General features: G+C 52.3%; 5 protein-coding genes across 6 annotated transcripts in view; 3 read left to right on the top strand and 2 right to left on the bottom strand.

Annotated features, from left to right (window-relative positions):
- LOC308055018 (uncharacterized protein) overlaps nt 1-3082 on the bottom strand; it is a 55913-nt gene extending 52831 nt beyond the window's left edge. The window contains exon 1 of the mRNA XM_080368587.1: nt 3014-3082. The gene's annotated coding sequence lies outside the window, so the exon portion shown is untranslated. The remainder of the gene's footprint in view (nt 1-3013) is intronic.
- LOC308055084 (uncharacterized protein) lies at nt 1344-1635 on the top strand. Its single transcript, XM_080368666.1, has one exon. The coding sequence runs from the start codon at nt 1357-1359 to the stop codon at nt 1618-1620; it is 264 nt and encodes an 87-aa protein (XP_080224792.1). The 5' UTR covers nt 1344-1356; the 3' UTR covers nt 1621-1635.
- Nucleotides 3083-5189: 2107 nt separating the features above from the next.
- On the top strand, nt 5190-5556 carry LOC308055065 (uncharacterized protein). Its single transcript, XM_080368645.1, has one exon. The coding sequence runs from the start codon at nt 5206-5208 to the stop codon at nt 5542-5544; it is 339 nt and encodes a 112-aa protein (XP_080224771.1). The 5' UTR covers nt 5190-5205; the 3' UTR covers nt 5545-5556.
- Nucleotides 5557-9364: 3808 nt separating this feature from the next.
- On the top strand, nt 9365-10308 carry LOC308055066 (uncharacterized protein). Its single transcript, XM_080368646.1, has one exon. The coding sequence runs from the start codon at nt 9379-9381 to the stop codon at nt 9715-9717; it is 339 nt and encodes a 112-aa protein (XP_080224772.1). The 5' UTR covers nt 9365-9378; the 3' UTR covers nt 9718-10308.
- Nucleotides 10309-10398: 90 nt separating this feature from the next.
- On the bottom strand, nt 10399-19431 carry LOC308055086 (uncharacterized protein). Of its 2 annotated transcripts, XM_080368669.1 has the most exons (3): nt 12679-19431; nt 12057-12201; nt 10399-11646 (listed from the first exon to the last, which is right to left on the bottom strand). In XM_080368669.1, the coding sequence occupies exons 1-2, from the start codon at nt 12811-12813 to the stop codon at nt 12097-12099; spliced, it is 240 nt and encodes a 79-aa protein (XP_080224795.1). In that variant the 5' UTR covers nt 12814-19431; the 3' UTR covers nt 10399-11646; nt 12057-12096. The 2 variants fall into 2 exon arrangements, with proteins under 2 accessions (XP_080224795.1, XP_080224794.1); XM_080368668.1 differs by having other exon boundaries at nt 10399-12201.
- Between the last annotated feature and the right edge of the window lie 56 nt (nt 19432-19487).

The raw sequence follows: 19487 nt of genomic DNA, 5'->3' as shown, positions 1-19487 counted from the left end.
ATCTCAAACCCAAAACTCAGTGACAGCTTTAGAGCCTGGAGGCAACTCAATTCCTTTCGTAACCCACCATGGCCAAGCCCCATCATCCCAGCAGGGGTGTGTGGCCAGTGCTGGCCCCCAGGGCTCAGCGGAGGATGCTCACACTCCTTGTTTTTAGGGCACCCCCCACATAGACCAGCCCTGGTCTCTGTGCTCACCTTCTGCCGCCCCATCATGTGCTCATACCTGCATCCTTAATTCCCTTTGCCTCCTTCGCCCACTCATAACCTAGATTTTTTTCCCAAGCTGCCCAAACACACTCATTTTCCTACACACCACCATGGTCTTACTTGTTCTCTTTCAAGACCTTTTTATTTTCTGGATCCCTTTGGAATCCAGTCATCAGCCCACCTCCCTATCCCACCTTCCCATCCGCTACCATTTTTGCATTGCCTACTTGGGCTCACAGCTGCTTTGCATTAGACACAAGAAGCAGGGAAATGCTTTTGTCAAAGGCAGCAAGACCATCCAGAAACCTCCCCCTCCCTGCATGTGAACCACACCAGGCGTGGTGGGCAATTAACATTTTTATGGAGTAACGAAAGGAATGGTGATCCCAAAGGTGGGATATTGATCTGCTCAGAATACCATGAGTCAAAACAGCAGTGTAAAAACTCTCCAATTAGCAAAGTGCTCGGGGTGGTGAACAAGCAAGTCCCTCCGGTAGGAACTCGTCTTGTTTCCGGAGGAAAAACACTATAAAAGATCTGGCACCCGATTTCTCCTCATTGTCTCAGCTTCCCATCTCCTCTTGAATTTCTGCTGAACAGGGTAAGTTCGGCTGGATCAAACTTTTGCGCTTTTAATGATCGTCAGCTTTGCCCTGACCCTGAGGTCTTGACCACTTCTCCTACACATCTCCTCTCTGTCACAGTTGCTCTGTCCTTCTGCCTAGGTTGTCTTCTCCATTCATGTCTATACATAAATAATAGAAAGCAACTAGGAAAAATTAAAATTTGCTGGTTCAGTCAGGAGTCTCCAGGTCTAGCTCTGGACTTTGTCTTGCCACCACTTCTCACTAATCAGCAAGTGCTTTAACTTTTATCTTATATATTTGCTAAACACAGGAGAGAAAGGAAAGACTTGCTCAAAGGAAGACAGCACGGAGCACTTCTGTACAGGTCAGAGGCCGCTACGGGCAGATGTGCATTCCACATTTTTCTCTTTTCTTCAAGAACCTGGCTTACAATGAGAATTTATTCTTGATATATAATCCCATCTCACTAGTCATTTATTACTGCTTGCTGACAGATGTGACAGTGTGTCTTGCCTTTGCACCCACTCAAAGATGATAGTCTTCCCAGCAGGTCTGCAAAGATGTGCTCCCGGCAAGACAAAGACCAGTGCCACCAGCAAGAACAATCCTCATGCCACAGCAGTGAAGGGTGCCACAGGAGCAGTGGTGGATCTGGATGCCACGGGAGCAGTGGTGGATCTGGATGCCATGGGAGCAGTGGTGGATCTGGATGCCACAGGAGCAGTGGTGGATCTGGATGTCATGAAATGAGTGGGGGATCCTGCCATGGAAAACCACAGGATTGCCAGCAGCAAATTTATCAAGTATCCTCAAAGATGAAGTGATCAGGACATTATCTGCATGTTACACACACGCATGTCCTTGATCTTGTGCTGAGTTCAGAAAGCTTTGCATGTGTCCTAGCAATCTTCAAAGAAAATGTCTCCTCTCCCTCCCCTGGAGAGTCCTGTGCCTCTGATGAGCTTATCTGTGGGTGCTAAAATAAACTGGGTACATTCACACGGGTGCAGTGCTCTCTCTATCAGCCTGTGACTATATATGAGCCATTAAAATTCGGAGATCATCAGGGTTCCGTGTTCACGATTTTTCTTTCACCTGCGTTATCACAGTACAAGACACCTTGTGTTAACAGCCCTGCAGTTTCCCTGCCCAGGCACAGGCCATAGGAGTAGGCATTGTCCCTATGGACTCCATAGGAAAAGAGACAGAATAAAGTTTTTTAAATGCTGACATTGCAGGAGGCTATTTATTACTGGCCTCCTTTTTTTATTACTTTTATTTTATTACTTTTTTTATTACTCAGGCCTCTGGAGTGCAGGCAGCTCTCCTCCACGCAGCCTGCCCACAGAGATGGACACCCAAAACCCTCCACCAAGACCCCATGGGCTGCATTGCACAAGCCCTCGGGGCCAGCTGTGGGCACAACTGTGGGGCAGAAAAAGTCCTAAGGCAAAGGCACCTGTGGTGGGACAGAAACCCCTTTTTTGCCATCTGGCCCCAAGGTACCATCCTTGGAGCAGGTATCTCCACATGCTTACAACAACCCCCCCAGCAAGCCTTTCTAGAAACCCTCTGCCCAGCACTTCAAGAGCCCTGGGTCGAGCCAGGGGCGTTGCAAGATGGTAGCGTTACCCAATGAGCTGAGAAATTTCCTCTCAACTTATAATTAAAAGGAATTGTGTAATTTATTGGCCTGCTATTGCCATTCATGAAATGGATGCTGCCCTGCTAAGATTATTCTCAAGTGTGTCACGATGATCAGAAATATCTGGCATTGCTGAAAAGGGTGCAGATGGCAGATGGCTCCCAGACCAGGCTGCCTGCTTTTAGTGTAGGAATTGTTTGAAAAAACTGGTGGTGGGGGTCTGGCGTTTGCCTGAAGCCCCCATTGCAAACTGCATTTGCATATTAAGGTGGACAGCCACCAAACCTAGAGTGACTGGGACTTCTGGCTGGGTGCTGCTGATCATTAACAAACTCAAAACAATTAAAACATGAGGAACTGAATACAGCACAATGTTGAGAGCCAAAAATTACTTTGAGTCTTTTTTCACAGAGAGAATTTCTGATGCCAGAACAAAACACAATTAATCAGAAGTGTTCAAGCCTAGGTACAGTTTGTCCTGATGCTGTTCTAGACCATAACAACAATTTAGCAATACAAAAGAAGCAATTAGGCTGCTTACCTAATTCATTAACCCTGCCCTGTCCACTCACCTTTCCAAAAATCCTCCGTGTTTCAGTAACAGCAAATATGTCGGATGTTTTTGGGGTTGCAGGAACCGCTCAGGACTCGTAGTGGCTTAACGAAGGTTCAGACACTTGCATTCAAAGCAAGAGCTTGCAAGAGGCTGGCGAGGCTCCTCAACGTCTGGCAGCTTGTTCCGTTTTCCAGCCACTTCCCAAAGGATGCCGGGTCTCTCAAACAGCATTAGCAAAGGTGGGAAGAGGCTAAGCCTCCGTCTGACTGTGGTCAGCATCTGGGAATAGCATAAAAAACTCAATCAGCATGGAGAAAGAAAAATAAAAGGTAGGAGAGGTGGACCAAAAATATCAAATGCTCGAGCATCTCTGCAGGCAAGTGAAATATTTTTCAGCCAGTGTTGTCCATGCACTTTTGCACTGACAAAATCATAGCAATTCCCTGTTTCAGCTAGCAATAATGATTTTAGTCTTTTATTCGTGCCTGTTTAATTACTGAAGTGTCTTCCACAAGTAATGGCAGAAAAGGGCAGAACATCTGGTGCCTGAAGCACTTCCTAGCCCAAGCAGCAGAGGCAGAAGAAAGGAACAGGGACTGTCTCAAATTATTGCTTGCAATTAGCTGTCAGTGCAAACGTGGTACCTGGCCTGGCCTGAAGGCTCACGTGGGTCTGTGCATCTGTCCCAATAACACTCGGATTTGTTGGCCAATTACAAGCTAATTGAGGAACAGGGAAAATTGCTCCAAAAAGGATGTTCCTACAAGGTTGGAGAAAGTCCCCGGGGTCTGCCAGCTCCCCGTGATGTGGCAGCCACCCCAGGCCACCATGCGTCACTGAAGACAGCACCCATGGGAGACCTTCTCCCCCACATGGCAGCACTGAAGCCACTCACAACCTGGGAAAAAAAAAAAAAAAAAAAAAACAAAAAAAAACCACCCGTGCTGCCATTCCAGAATTACTCACAAGCTGAAAGTTAACCACATAATTATGTACCTCACTAATCCTGGATCACTACTCTGGGCAGGTCTTCCCCCTTCCAAAAATAAGAATCCCAACTGCCTTTGGTTCTTCTTGTAACAGCAGGAAACTTTTGACCAACAAAAATGTTGTATAGGGGTTATCTTTTCCCCCTCCTCACTACTCTACCATATTTCAGCTGGTTTTAAGAGAAATGAGCCAACAGTGGAATCAGTCAAATTGCTGCTGAGGAAGAGTAGTCTTCCATGCCAAAGGTGGTGTTGGCACTTATAGGCATCTCTCTTGGCTTATGGGCATTTGCAGCACTAGAGCACCCCAAGGCATTTTAAAAGAATGGTGTGATTTAGCCATGGACATCCCTCCCCTAAACGCAAAGCATTCCCCAGCTGAGAGCAAGACCAAAAACAAACTGGCAAAGCTGTGGAAACCAGGGCCACCCACACTACTCCCCCACTGGAGCTAAGCACAGGTAGAGCTGGCAATTAAATATTTCTGCGGCACAGGAAAGACGACCGGTAGGAAGAGGCAATACCCAGCACAGATGAGGTGAGTCATGCGAGTAACCTGAAAAGTGGGGAGGCAAAAAAAAAAAAAAAAAGCCATCGATGAATTAAATGAACCAGCAGACCTCTGTGACAGGGAGGTGCTTCATTTCCAGATGGGATGTGCAGAGAGGGTATAAAAACGCTCGTGTCCCGGAAAGCCTCATTCCCTCCTTGCCCCTTCGCTGTACGAGCATCTCAGGTAAGAGCGGCGATGCCGCGGGGCTGCAGGCTCAGGGCAGTGTTTGAAACTGGCTGGGAAGGGGATGGGTTTGGAGCAGGCTGAGCCCAGCACCTTGTGTTGGAGGTTGAGGATTGCCCTGCGGGTGCTTGGAGGAGGGAGGTGGGGTGAGGAAGGAGCGCGGGGGATGCCAAAGAGAGCAGACACATTTGGGGTTGGAGGGAAGCTCTGGGGTGATTCTCCCTTGCCTCTGGGAGCAAGATGGCTCTGCCTTGGAAAGCCAGCCATGGTCCGCAGCTCTGGATGCTCCCACCGTCTCCAGCAGTACCTTCAGCAGGGCAATACTGCAGGTGGTACAAGAAGACGGTGAGAAGTTTAAAGACAGTTGGGCGTTCTGGCTAAGACTGGATAAATATATAGGCAGATTTGTCTGCCCTGGAAGAGCAGAAGCAGGAAAGTCCCTGGCAGCTCCTCTCTCCCCGCAGGTCACCCCCAAACACAACGATGTGCTCCCGCCAGGACAAGGACCAGTGCCACAGCCAGGAGCGCTACACCCGCCAGAGCAGCGGTGGATGTCACAGCAGCGGTGGCGGTGGCTGCCATAGCTCCGGCGGTGGTGGTGGATGCCATAGCTCCGGTGGCGGTGGCGGCTGTCACAGCTCCGGCGGTGGTGGCGGCTGTCACAGCTCTGGCGGTGGTGGCGGCTGTCACAGCTCCGGTGGTGGCGGCTGCCACAGCTCTGGTGGGTCCAGCTGCCACGGGAAGCCACAGATGCAGGTCCCGCAGCAGCAGCAGCAGCAACAGCAGCAGATCCACCAGCTGCCCTCGCAGAAGATGAAGTGATGGGGTGTCCCCCACAACCCTGCTCCTGCAGCAAAGCCAGGCACAGACCAGCTCCCTCCAGCCTCCGCAAAGCTTTGCAAGCCCCGAGGTTGCCCGGCTACAGACCCCCTCCCCTGCCCTCCAGGACCATCGTGCCCTGGCAAGTGGCATCACTCATGCCTCCGCCTGATGCATCAGGCTGGGCTTTGGCCCCAGGAGGTGTCCACGAGACAATAAAGCATTAAATTTCCCAGATCTCTCTTGTGTTGGCATTTCCTTAAGCTACTCATCCTTCTCTGTGCACACTATAGAGACACAGCTGGCTATAGAGGAATGTCTCCTTCTCTGGAGACATTCCAAACCTGCCTGGACACGGCTCTAGGCGAACCTTCTTTAGCCGGGGGTTGGAGTAGATGATCTCTAGAGGTCCCTTCCAGCCCTGACCATTCTGCGATTTGGCCATAGGGTCTATACAGCCGCTAGCAGGTCATGTACCTTAAGCAGGGGAAGCCACCCCTGGGAAAGCACCCAGCCCATCACCACGTGTGCACAAGGAGCCCATTTAGCATTGCATTTTAGGGAGAACAATATTGCTGCGTAAAACAGTGCCCTTGAACCCAGCAAAGTCTTCTCGTGCTTTCTGAAGCTCGTCACACACATGCCAGATGAACTCGGCAAATAATCCTCCTCCATGAGCTGAACTAAGGGTTGCAAAGAGTCAAGGGAAGAGCTGGCAGGGAGAGAAGCTGAATCCACCTCCCGGCACAGCCAGGACCTGGCAGGGGTGCTGCTGGGAAGGCAGGGAGGCAACCAGGGAAGGAGTTTTGCAGCTGGGAGCTGCGCAGAGCCTGGCCCAGATGTGTTACAGCCCAGTGCAGAGCCTGAGGGAGGAGAGCCCTGCCGCCAGCCCCGCTCATCCCAAGAAAACCCTAGAAGGGATTACTATGTTTTGAGGTTCCTTTCCTTTGCCTTTTAGGTTTTTAACCTAAAAAATACTTTTTTTTCTCTTATAACCACAATAAAAAAGGACAGAGGCTTCTCTGCTTCCATTTTGATGGGATTTCTTTTAACCGAAAGCTGAATTAGCACGTCTGAGAGGCTGGGGACGGCAAGAAAAACACCAGCCGTTATGAAACTTGGTACAGGGTTGGTTATACTGAAAATATATGTCCTTTCTCATTGAATGCCTGAGCTCATCACCTGAAAAGCAAATCATCATTAAACTCTCCTGTGCAGAACATCACCCCTGACCTGGGCAAGACACAACTGCTACAGATATCCTCCAGAAAAGACAAAAACTGGAAGAAATGCAAAAAAAAAAAGGAATGTAAACAAAAAAAAACAAAGAAAGAAATGCATTTTTCCCTCAGACTTTAGTCACTGGTTATTACTTTGGGTAGAAGGAGGGATGCACAGAGCAATAGCAAGAAGCTCTGTGAACATTGTGCTCAGCCTGCACAGGAGCCAGCCCCTCCTGAGCATGCACGCACTTGCTCCAACAGCCACACGGATTCCGCCTGCAGTGCGCACAGCTCCAAGTGGGTGTCTACCCAGTTCCTCTGCTAATTACAATTGCAGCCACCGGTTTCTGTATGAAATTTTATGACATCAGTGGCAGTCAGCACAGTAAATGCCGGCTGCATGTCGTGCTGGGTGAGCCACAGGTCTAGGAGGTTGGAGGAGAGCTTTGCAATCCTCCCCATTGCTGACCCCTTGGGTAAGACGGATAACCATTGCACCAGGTGGGAGGTTCGTGATGGACACTTCCAAGTATCCAAAATTTCCAATGTGAGTAGCATGAGCCACTCACACCCTGGGGACACTTGCAGCCCCAAGGGAGGTTTCGTTCCCTTGTCACCACATCCTCCCCTGATCAAGCTGGTCCACGTGCACAGGGACCCCAGCGCCAGCTCAACCCCCTGCCAAGGTGTGTTTGCCTGGAGCCAGGCAGGAGCCACCCAACAGCTTCCAGAAGAAGCAGGAAGGAGCTAATTTTCAATGCCACTAGCGGTGCTGAGCACGACGAAATAGCACTAGTTGACGTGTGCCTTGGGAAAGACATTGGCTTCCAGTCCAAATAGTCCAAGCCCCAGTGCTATCCCCTCCTCCCTTGGAGAGCTGCCAAAGCATTTCTTTTTGGCAACAAGGTGGATCTTCATGTTTGTTTGTGTGGCTGCCGGTGTCATCTTCTATCTCAGACTTTTTCTTGCCTTTATCCTGTAAATAAGGAGCTGTGGCCCTTTAAAGGTCAATGTACTTTGTGTGGCGATGAAGTGCTGGGCAGCTTTTCAGCCAGGACATGGCTGTGCAGAAGGGCCATCTGTGGAGCTCCAGCTTGGCTCCAGAAGATGGACCGAGGAAGCAGGCAGCACCAGATGGGTCTTTTAATTCTTCGGTCTTCATTCCCTGATCTTTGTCATTAAGAGAATGGAAATAGCTAGTCTTTGTCAACTAAGCCCTCAAGGAGCTTGTTCTGATGTATGTGAACGTAACAGGACTTGTAAGGCTTTGAACAGTCCCCAGGACCATCTTCTGGCTGCTCAGGTGCCTTCTGGGGGGGGAATTCACACCCTTTAAGTCAAGGAGAGGAGCCAGAAAACCTCTGCTGAATACCTGAGACCCTTCTCTAGAGGAATCCCAGGAGGACTTTGTCCTCACCCCACTGGCTGTCCCCATGGCCATGGAGGATCTTTCAGACCAAGCATCTCAGGGAGAAAAGAGGGCAACTTTCTACTCTTTTTTGCCTGGATTATTTCTGGCTTTATCTGGTGCCTGCTCAATAGCAGGGATTAGACTCTGAGAGCAGAGCCTCATGACATGGGGTTATAATTATGCCTGGATTTAATTTAACAAAACAAACCCCAAAGACAGCCTTTGGAAACCCAGGCACCCACAGGTTTTCCTATTACGGACAGGTGAGGCTGACAATTAGATACTTATGTGGCACAGGAAACAGATAAAAAAGGAGTGATACCCATCACAAGTGAGTCAGGCAAGCAATGTAAACAGAGGGCGGTTTGATGGGGATTGGGTATTAAATTAATAGATTGCTATGACAGAGAGCTGTCTCATTTCCGGGGACAAGGGATCTGAGATGTCTATAAAACTGCTCCTGTCCCAGGATCTTCATTCCATCCACTTGCTTTCCTCTTGAGCTCAGGTAAGTCTGGCAGCGCAGATGGATTTGCCTTCTTTGGGGACTTACCTCCCAGCAAGGGATGCAGAGCACGGGTTTAATGCAAACCCTGCTGCTGGGGTGCGACGATGCTCGCAGGGCAGCAGGGATACAGAGCACGGGTTTAACGCAAACCCTGCTGCTGCATGCATGCAGGGATGCTCACAGAGCAGAGGGATGCAGAGCACGAGTTTAATGCAAACGCTGCTGCTGGAGTGCGAGGATGCTTGCAGTGCAGCGGGATGCAGAGCACGGGTTTAATGCAAACCCCGCTGCTGGGGTGTGAGGGTGCTCGCAGTGCAGCGGGATGCAGAGCATGGGTTTAATGCAAACCCTGCTGCTGGGGTGCGAGCATGCTCTCAGGGCAGCGATACAGAGCACGGGTTTAGTGCAAACCCCAGTACTGTGTGCGGGGATGCTCTGAGATCAGAGATGAGGATCTGTCTCACGGCTGGGCCATGCTGTACTGCTTACACCCAGCTGATGGAATCCTCCATCAGTGGATGCAGGGCACTGCTCCAGACCTGGGGGGGTCTCCCAGGATCCTGCACAGGAGTGCTGGGGGTGGGATCGCAGGCACAAGGGCTGCAGGATTGGGGCACTGGGACAACCAAGGCAGTAGGACATGCAGTAGTCTCTGACAGCTCTTTTCTCCCTACAGGTCACCCCCAAACACAACGATGTGCTCCCGCCAGGACAAGGACCAGTGCCACAGCCAGGAGCGCTACACCCGCCAGAGCAGCGGTGGATGTCACAGCAGCGGTGGCGGTGGCTGCCATAGCTCCGGCGGTGGTGGTGGATGCCATAGCTCCGGTGGCGGTGGTGGCTGTCACAGCTCCGGCGGTGGTGGCGGCTGTCACAGCTCTGGCGGTGGTGGCGGCTGTCACAGCTCCGGTGGTGGCGGCTGCCACAGCTCCGGTGGGTCCAGCTGCCACGGGAAGCCACAGATGCAGGTCCCGCAGCAGCAGCAGCAGCAACAGCAGCAGATCCACCAGCTGCCCTCGCAGAAGATGAAGTGATGGGGTGTCCCCCACAACCCTGCTCCTGCAGCAAAGCCAGGCACAGACCAGCTCCCTCCAGCCTCCGCAAAGCTTTGCAAGCCCCGAGGTTGCCCGGCTACAGACCCCCTCCCCTGCCCTCCAGGACCATCGTGCCCTGGCAAGTGGCATCACTCGTGCCTCCGCCTGATGCATCAGGCTGGGCTTTGGCCCCAAGAGGTGTCCATGAGACAATAAAGCATTAAATTTCCCAGATCTCTCTTGTGTTGGCATTTCCTTAAGCTACTCATCCTTCTTTTCCACACACGCTATAAGGACATCGCTGGATTAACAAACATGGTCATGCTATTTGTGCAGGGCTGGTTTATCTCTGAACCCTCATGATGCTCCAGTCATCACCCATGGTTGGTATGGATCATTGTTGGGTGCTCACCAGCTCTGCTCTCGTCCATCAGCCGGGACCGACAAGTCCCAGGTCATAGGGGAAGCACAAGAACATCTGCCCATCCCACAGCATGTCCCATCTGGGCCCTACACCCCGAGCATGGCATGGGTTGTGGGTACCCCCAGTGCCGCCAGACCCCCGGCTTTGCATCCCTGCCCCATCCCCCTGGGACTTCCCCACCACAACAGCTTTGGACAACTTCCTACCCAGGGAGACTGCTGGTGATCACCAGGTGGCTCACAAAAATCAGGCAGGCATTGTCTTGTACAGTTTTTATTGCTTTTTTCTAGTGTTACAACCATTTATGTAAGAAGGAGAAAAATAAGCCCCCCCAAAAAAAAATCCTTTTGGATATTTACAATGCAGCAACATCATGGTTAAGACGGCTGATGTATTAACCCATTCAGACAGGTGACAGCTGAAGGACCAGATCCTGCACTCATTAGCTGGAGAGGGATAATCTACTGCAGAAAACATCCATCCCTGTAGCACAATGATCATAAAGCAACTCCTTGCCAGAAACCACATCTTCCCCGACTTTCCAGAAACTTGCAGATGGGGATATAAATACTACAGACCTGATAACCACCTGCGGTACTTTTTTCCAGTGAAACTCAGGGTTTCTACCATCCCCTTTGCTACTGAAACAGCCTTGGGTAGTTGGAATATGTATCAGGAGCCACATTTTAACCAAGCACAGCTGAGGAAAGCAGCCCTGTTTCTTCACCCGCTGGCCACTCACTGTTGGTAACATTTCTTTGTGCAGTGCTGTGCAGGTTAATTACATGAAGACATAGGTGAAAGATTTCCATAAAATAATAATTAAAAAAAAATAATAATAAAAGAAGGCTGTGCTTCCCTTTTTTCAATGGAAAAAACGGCCAACATGCTGCCCCAGCTGCATTTCTTAGACTGAAACATCCTCATAAGGTGTTGAGGTGCATTTTGGACATCTCTCCCCCAGACCTGTGGGAATTTTGCTGTTGACTTCAAAGGAGCTGGAGATGAACTGCCAGCCATAGACCTTTAATTTTCCCTGAAGAACTGCCGCTCTTTATTCATTATTACTGTACAGCCTGAGTCAACTAATTGCATGGCTCATTCCAGCCCTATTGACTTGTGATTTTTCACTTTCTACCCATTAAAAACAAAAGGAGCTCATGGAGGAAGGGGTTGATATGCCAGCCGTTGCTCTGCCATTGTGTTTATGAGAAGAAAACAGCAAATCTGCCCCCACCCACCCACCCCCAGCCTTCAAGCTGCATTGGCAAAGCACCCCAGAGAGAAACCTGTGGAGCGTCGGGACAAAACAAGAGACCCAGGGTTATTTTTGCCTCATGGAGGTAATACATGAAGTGGGGCACGGTCTTCACATCTGCCCCATCAACGGTGCAAGGGCAGGCATTGCCTGCACCGGAGGAGCAGAGAAAGCCCAAAAGGTGATCATACCGTGCCCACATGCTGCTGGCACCTCTGTCCTTCGCCCACAGGGCAATTCAGGGATCCTACAGGAGAGGAAAGAAAACCCGGGGGGGGCAGTTCGCCTGCGACCACCCCAAAGCCCTGCTGAGGTTGGCATCCCTCCCCGCCAGCCTCCATTTCCCCACCGCCCACCCTGCAATACCTGTGCTGTGCACTAAGCTTGTGCCAAATAATTGTGCGATTTTATTGGAATTATTAGAGCTGATTAATACTCTCTAGGTCCCCATGGAGCTGGATCCCAGCTCCTGCCTCCATCCCATCCTCCCCGATGGATTGGGCTTGCTGGGACAAGGGGTAAAGCAGACATGGAGAGCTATGCACCACCTCAGGGTGACACCAGTCCCAAGGAAGGATCCGTCCCCACCTCACCAGGCAACGCAAACACTGTCCGGGGGCTTTGCCTGCTCACTGAGCTCCCTGAGCTCTCCCTTACCTCCTTGTCTCTGTGGTCCAGGAGCAGCGGCGGCCACCCTTCAGTACACAGAGTGTTTGGTAGAGCCCCTCTCCTTCTTGTTCATGGGCTCCAAGTCCGAATCCGGCAGGCTGGTGATGTATCTGTACTTGCTGGTGGGTGACCTCTGAGAGGAAAGGAGCCCATCAGACCTTCCCAAAGGGGCAAGGTGGCAGAGTGAGGTCTGGGGCCCCTTATTGCAAGGGCAATGCAACAGAAGGGATAGTCGCAGCAGGCAGAGGAGGCTGCAGAGGCCAGTGCTGAGGTTTTATAGTGTGGTATTACACCTGGATTTGCCCAGGGAGGAAACAGAGGCGCAGCAGGACCAGGCATCTCTTCCTCACCCTCACCCTCCCATTCTCTGCAGGAAAATGGGGACAGTGGGACCAGGAAGGTTCCATGGGAACTGTGCTGCCTTGCAATGCAAACCCAAGGAAATTGCCCATGATGCTGAATCCCAGAAAAATCAAATATTGGAGAAATCCGATTGCAACCCTGGATGTAGGGTGAGTGTTGCAGGACCCCTCAGCACTCCCGACCACCCCTAAACATCACCCCAGCACCTCTCCCATCCATCTTTGCACCCTCGAGCCCGTACAGTTACCTTGACAGGAGCAAACTCCTGTTGGATCAGCTTCTTGAACTCACTTCTACTGAATGGCTCAGATTTCTTCCCCTTCCTGGCATTGCCCTGGTAACTCTCCATCATGTCAGTGATGGCTTTGATGAGCTTAGACATGTCTCCAGTCCTGGAGAGGAGCAAAACTTGAGGACAGAGCGAGGTGGCAGGGACAGCTCTGCCCCATAGGAAAACCCCCGCGTCCCCTTCCAATAACTCAAAACTTATTCAGTTCAGCTTCAGCCTTTCTAAATTTCTTTGCCAAAGGTAAAAAGAAACCTCCTTTTGCTGGATGCTGAAAGCTGGGCTGCCCTTGCTACTCTCAGGACTTTCACCTTAATTTACTTCATTTCTCCACATCCTTACTCCCTGCTTAAATTAAAAGGATGAAGCTCCCTGTAGCCATCTCAGGAACTTGTCGGGTTGAATGAATCAGCTCTTGCAGCTACGGAAAGTGCCGTGTCTCCACACCCGCTGCGCTCGGGGCTGGGCAGAGGGAGTCCGGGCAGCTCATCCTTGTGCTTGTGTCTTAGACCCTGCTGCCCCGAGCCCTGCTGGGAAGGACCGGTTGCAAAATGACCCTGAAAACATAAAAGCTTATTTCAAGTACGAAAAGAAACGGCGGAGACTCACCCTGCTCACTTGCATCAACCAGCCGACGGGCGCAGATGGGACTGGTGGGAGCAGCTCTGTGCAAGCTCCTTGCAGGCTGCCGGGGCGTGGGTGGAGGGTGAGGATTTCTTCCGGTCAGTCCTGTTCTCTGGCTGCCTCTCTGCATTGCTGCGCTTCCCAGGGAGCCTCCCTCATTATCCTTCCCTGGGGAGGATGTTTACCAGCACACCTGGGAAAGTTGTATGTAGGTCAGTGTGCAGCTCTGCTCTCCGCAGGCGTTGCTCCGGGACCCGAGCAGGGGGAGCAGGGTTTTGCACAGGGGTTTGCACTGGAGACATCTCCTTGGATAAAAAAAATAAAATAAAATAAAAAAAAAAACAAACAACAAAAGCTAATCAGAGGTTCTCTTCATAGATGAAAGTTTGCATTGAGCTTCCCCCAAAAGGTTTTTTTTTTCCTTTGCGACCAAGGTGATTTCTGAGTTCACAGGGCTTTGCAATGCTGAAGCTTAGAAAATGTCATTAAAAAAAAAAATCCTTCAGAAAAGGTGTATTTAATCTTATTTTTGAGGCTGTCTCATGTGGGCTGCCACTGGGCCCAGACTGCAGTCATGTTTGCCCAGCTTGGATGATGGCGGCAGTGCTGGGTTTCTTCTGCTAGAAAGGAGAAAGAACACTGAGCTGCTTTGCAAACAGGGCAACATGCTCCTGCGAGGGATGACAGCGTGGGGACTCCCTGTGACATCAGCCCCAGGTGGCCATCACCAACAGGGTTATGAGCTCCCTCCCGCGGGAAAGTCACTTCCCACACATCTCACTGGGACAGGGACAGCCACGGCCCGTGCCAGCAGCGTGCCCTCGATGCCAGGCTGCACGTCAGCCCCGATGGACCAAACCCGGCTGTGCATGGGTCCCCAGGCTGCATTTCTGCCCCAATGGACCAAACCCAGCCATGCATGGGGCCAGGCTGCACATCAGCCCCGGTGGATCAAACCCAGCCATACATGGGTCCCCAGGCTGCATTTCTGCCCCGACGGATCAAACCCAGCCATGCATGGGGCCAGGCTGCACGTCAGCCCTGATGGAGCACACCGAGGCTTGCATGAGGCCAGGCTGCCCCAGAGCTCCCAAGGACAGAACAAGGCACAGGGGCTGCAGGGATGCTGTAGCAGCCATGACAGGATGCTGAGCTCTCCGCCAGTTCTCTGTGTGGTCTCAGAGAAGTCAATGACCCCAGGTTTGCTCACCTGGAAAGGGGGTGTAACAAGCCTTCCCTGCTATGAAGGGTGTGCCAGCTTTCATTAAGGGCTTAGGCACCATCCCAAGATTGTCAGGTAGGGTACGTAGCCAGATGAGATCATGCTCTGCATCAATCTTCCCAGGCAGCATTTGCAGGGGCAGGTTCACAGCAGCGTGTTTGGGTGAGGAGGGGTTGCTGGAGCCAACCTGTGCCGCCCCTGTACCACTGCTGACACCGCCAGCACGGCACAAGACGTCTCTGCAATTAAGTGGGTTGTAAATGAGATGCAGACCAACGTCTAGAGCTAAATTTTACCCTGGCACAGTGAGGCAAGAGGCAGCAAGTCACTGCAAGCCCTCTGCAGCAAGGGCTGCCCGGCACATGGATGCTTTCGGTGGGAGCTGGATCAGCTCAGGGACTGCTCTCACATGTATGATTCCCTTGAGCTGGAGCTTTTGGGAGAGCCCCCAGCCCTGGGGACTCACTTCAGGGCTGTATTTGGGACAGCCAGGCAACTGGGCACAGACAGCAGCACAATTTACCCCGCAACCTTCTGGGGTACAGCCTTGCCAGGTCACTTAGCACAAACCCCACAGCGAGACAGACATCCCCACGACGTCTCTCCCATAAGCTGGACCACCTGCTGCTCCTGACCATGCCTTTGATGGAGACGTAGGCAAAGGAGCGTTTCTCATGGGCTGGAGTCATGCTGATGGCCAAGAGCTCAGGGTTTAAGGCTTTATGTTGGCAGGTCTCTATCTCTGTATAGTGATCTTGGAAGACCATCTCTCTGCCATGGGGATGGTGCACAGCCAGGTGTGAAAAGGACCCCAGGACTGGGGATGCTGGGGGGGTGGCCAGGCACGGTGGTGCAGAAGCCACTGCACCAGGCAGGAAACGCTTGCAGAGAAGGGCAACACATGGCAATGGCACCTACAACCACCGTCCTCCTCCCTCTGCCGCTACCGCCCTGATTAGCACACATCTGCCCAGGGGATGAGGGGAATTAGGAGGAAAATTGCTCTGAATCACCCTGAGCGAGTTCCTTCCGCCAGCTACTCCCTCTGAGCCTGCTGCCACCACGGTGCCATCCTGCGGCAGCACGTCCCCATCCACAGCAGCGTCAGGCTGGCTTTGCTGGGCTCTGAGCACTGCTTTGCCCATGATGCCAGGTCAGCTCCTGGCCACGGGCCTCACCAGCATGCCGGGACCAACCAGTTTTACCCCACTGTGCTCATCCCTATCAGCGTGTCTAGACTGATAGCAAATGTGATGCACATGGTACATCAAAGTCCCAGCTTTCCACAGCTCTGAGCATTGCACAACCCTTCCTGTGTCAGCCACCGGGCTGCTGACCCCACATGGATGGGTCTGGAGGGGGTGAAGGGTGTCTGCAGCAGGTGGAGGGGGTCTGTGGTGGGCAAGGCAGCCATGCAGGAGGGGGATGCTGGGGCTGATCTGTGCCTCCCAGCTGGGACTGATCTGTGCCTCTCAGCTGGGACCCAGCTCAGCCCCAGCTGGATCACATCCTCTTGTTGCAGAGTCGTTCATAAAACCCAGCCCTGTCAGTCTCAACTTTTTTTTCCAGTCTGGGTGCTTTGGGAGGGAGTCAGCACTGTGAGGAGCTGCCAGGGCCACCCCAAGGCTGTTTTGATGGGACAGGGTAGGGTGGCAGTTAGGGGAGACATTGTCCTTGGGCAAGGTGGAGGCTGGGACACTTGGCAGGGCATGAACACAAGCTGATGGCATTGCACATCACCAGGGCGAAGCTCAGGAAGAGGGGTGTGGGGTATAACTCCCCCCCAAACAGGGAAGGGAGGTAGATTTAGCATGTATCTGCACCCAGCGTTTGTGTGCTGTGTTCAGCTGTACCCTGGAGGAACTGCAGCGCTTCTCCCTCCTCCTGCTCCCTGTAGGATGCAGGTAAGAAAAGCTGATATGGTGGTGAGAAAGAAAGGAGCCTTCACCAGCAAGAGTGCATGGGTGTTTGAGTGGGGGGTGGGGAGTGAGAGAGGAGTTCTGGGTGTTTGCAGATCAGTGTGTGTCCTAACGATGCCAACTTAGCCCCAAAAATCAGGTTTTGTTTCAGACACGTAAATAAAAATATTCCTGCTAATTGCAAACAGCACTGGTGATGTAGATATAAGGGATGCGATGAAGGGGGGGGGGGGCACTGCCTGTGGTCCGTGGCCTCGGCCGCCCTGGGGGGCAATCCTGGGCAGGAGCACGGGCTCCTTGGCTCGCGCTGGGGCCGGTGGCTACCCCGACCGCCGCGGTGGCACGTGCCACCAGGTGGCAGCAGGAGCCCGAGCCTCAGCTTAAAGAGGCCAAATGCTGCCTTATAACCCGGGGGCGAAGGTCAGCTGGGGCTGGGGGCTGCCCCTCCCCGACCACCCCCCGCCTCCTGCTGTGTGCTGCTCGCGGAACCTGGGGAGCATCCCCAGGCAGGCCGTGGGCAGCAGAGCATCCTGCCCGTCAGCCTGGGCGAGCGTTCCCCTGCGGCACGGGGTACAGCCCGGTCACAGATGATGCGCTGCACTCGTTAAGACAGATATAGCGATATGTTTGTTGGCATAAAATCCAGGGATTTGGTGAAGTTTGACGTTAGATTTTGATGTTTGATGGTAAATGTGGTGGTGGTTTAACAAGAGTCAACGGCAAGGTACGCTGGATTGTTTACCGCGCTGGGGCAAACAAAACTATTGGGAAGACCTTCCCGTTGCGTCATGAGGTTGAGAAAAGACCCCCCTGTGTTCCAAACCCCTTCTCAGAGGGGAGCTCAGGCGTGCCTAGATTCAGACTTAGTCTCAAACTTGGCTAACGGTTCATGTCCAAAGGATTATACATGCTCAATCAACCCTTTATACTGCTTAGCTAATGCTTCAATGTTTAGCATGCTATCGATTCGTTGCCGTAACAGATTCTCCGTAAGCAATCCCTCAGCCTTGAGGAGTAACCTTGAGAGGCATCCCTGCTGAGGGGGAGGTCCTGGCGTGCAGCCGGCCACCGTGCAGGAGGGTTCAGCAGGCGCGGGGCCATCTGCTCTTTATGGAGTAAAATAATCAACTCGGTCACATTTGCATGCCGACTGCAGAAATTCGTTTCTCTCACACTTAGCTTGAGTCGGACCTTGACCAGCACTTAAGTTGGCACGTCGTTCACAATGGCCCCCTTGACTGTTGTGTTATGTCTCCCCCAAATTCCCTTTGAGTCAGATCTAACTATTGGGATCTGGATATGACCATCACAGATGGTTATCACTTGAGCACCATCACAGAAATAAAAGTCAGGATGGGGAAGCATCCCCACAAGCACGGTTGGGATGTATCCAACACAACCTTGTTTGCATTGCTTTGGCATCTTCTCTGTTTGGGAGCTGCAAGCTCTGCTGGGGTGAAAGGGTACGTATGGATTTGGGGACTGCTCTGCTATTACAGGAGGACCTGGCGGTCTCCTCTGCTTGCTCACAGCCCTGTGTTGGTGGCCTGGTCCTCCTGCGCTCAGGGTGTGGGGTGGCTGGTTCTTCACCACCTCCAGTGCGATGGTCCAACAGCCTTGGTGGGTGACACAACAGGAGTCCTGCACCCCGGGTTTCAGGGGAGCGTGAAGTCCCGCTGTGTTGGCAAATGTCCTGTTGCATCAGCCCTGTGAGCTCTGAGGCTGGATCATGGGGGAGGGTCCCAGGGTGGTTTGTGGGTGCTCCCAGCACCCAGATTTGTGTGCATGAATTCCCTGCATGGGGAGACCCCTCTTCTGCAGAGTAAAGAAGGGCTGACCACCCACATGCAGGGTGATGAGCTTCTGGAAAGCTGATCTGCTGCAAATGGGACTCAAACCACCCTTGTCCTGAAAGCTGGACATGTCCTTATAGGCCAGCCCTGGGGGCAGCTTGGTTCTTGGAGTTGATGTTGCTTCTGCCCTGGCAGGGTGGTGGCAACAAACCAGCTCCACTCTCTCCCTTGGGTGTAGGGCTCTTACCTTCTCCAGAGACCCTAAAGCGCTGTAGGATGGGGTGCATGACCCATTTTGGGGTGCGAGATTGAGTGCTGGGTGCAGGATCCGGCTCCAGATGGGACCTACCACCCTGTGCAGGCTCAGACAGAGCTGAGTGGTCCCTGCAGCAGATTCTTTTTTTTTTTTTTTTTTTACCTTGTAATAAAGTGATGCTTCAGATGTCAAAAGTGACTCCAAAGGAAGCTGAAGCAACCTGGCCAGCAGTGGTGAAGCAAACTTGGGGCAGTCTTGTGTCAACCAGCTGGCTTGCTTCAGCGCTGCTGGTTTGGGGAAGCTTGAGGCAGGATCCTTGCGATTTCAGGGGTTTGACTCACCCTTAGGTGAGTTGTGTTCCTTTTTTTCCCCCGCCTCTAAAACACGCTTGTAAGCATGCAGGGGGAAGGCTGCTCAGCAGTGTCACAGGCATGTCCAGCCACCCACTTGGGAAAGCAGCTGTTAATCACAGGCGCCTCCTCAGTGCAAACTCAGGATGCTCTGAGTGAGGAGCTGGGGTTGCTCTCAGATCTTGTCCACCCAAAACCCAGTGGCTGGCCCCCACTGCTGGCTGTAGCACTACAACTAAATGCTTCCAGCCCCACACCAGGGCCCTGCAGAGCAAAAGTGCCCTCAAAAAGCTGCTCCTCCAGAAAAGAGTGCTCATCCATCCCCATCCTTCCTTCCAGCTCTTGCCTACCACGAGACCTCAGTCCTGGGAGAACATGCAGAGTGTTTTCAGGCCAAAATGGGCTTTTTTTCTAGTTGGAAATGCAAAGACTTGTCAAATTTTACTGCCTTCCCTGATCTACAGAGCACATTATAATGTAAGGATTGTTGTGCACACCCACTGCAATGCACCCTGCTCTCCCCAGGCGTCCACCTCACCCCCGTGAACCTGCAGCCTGTCTCCAAGGTGGATTTGCCAGTTTAAAGCCATACTGAGAGAGAGCAAG

The sequence above is a fragment of the Falco punctatus genome, assembly GCF_963210335.1.
Source record: "Falco punctatus genome assembly, chromosome: 18".
Lineage (NCBI taxonomy): Eukaryota > Metazoa > Chordata > Aves > Falconiformes > Falconidae > Falco > Falco punctatus.
Note: the sequence above shows the minus strand (reverse complement) of the source record. Positions and strands in the feature narration are given on the sequence as shown.

Excerpts from the sequence above, each read along its gene's own strand:
- LOC308055084 (XM_080368666.1), top strand. The coding sequence starts at position 1,357 with ATGTGCTCCCGGCAAGACAAAGACCAGTGCCACCAGCAAGAACAATCC.
- LOC308055065 (XM_080368645.1), top strand. The coding sequence starts at position 5,206 with ATGTGCTCCCGCCAGGACAAGGACCAGTGCCACAGCCAGGAGCGCTAC.
- LOC308055086 (XM_080368668.1), bottom strand. The coding sequence starts at position 12,813 with ATGTCTAAGCTCATCAAAGCCATCACTGACATGATGGAGAGTTACCAG. Across the intron at positions 12,202-12,678 it reads AGGAGTTTGCTCCTGTCAAG|AGGTCACCCACCAGCAAGTA; the intron begins GTAACTGTACGG and ends CTTTCCTCTCAG.
- LOC308055066 (XM_080368646.1), top strand. The coding sequence starts at position 9,379 with ATGTGCTCCCGCCAGGACAAGGACCAGTGCCACAGCCAGGAGCGCTAC.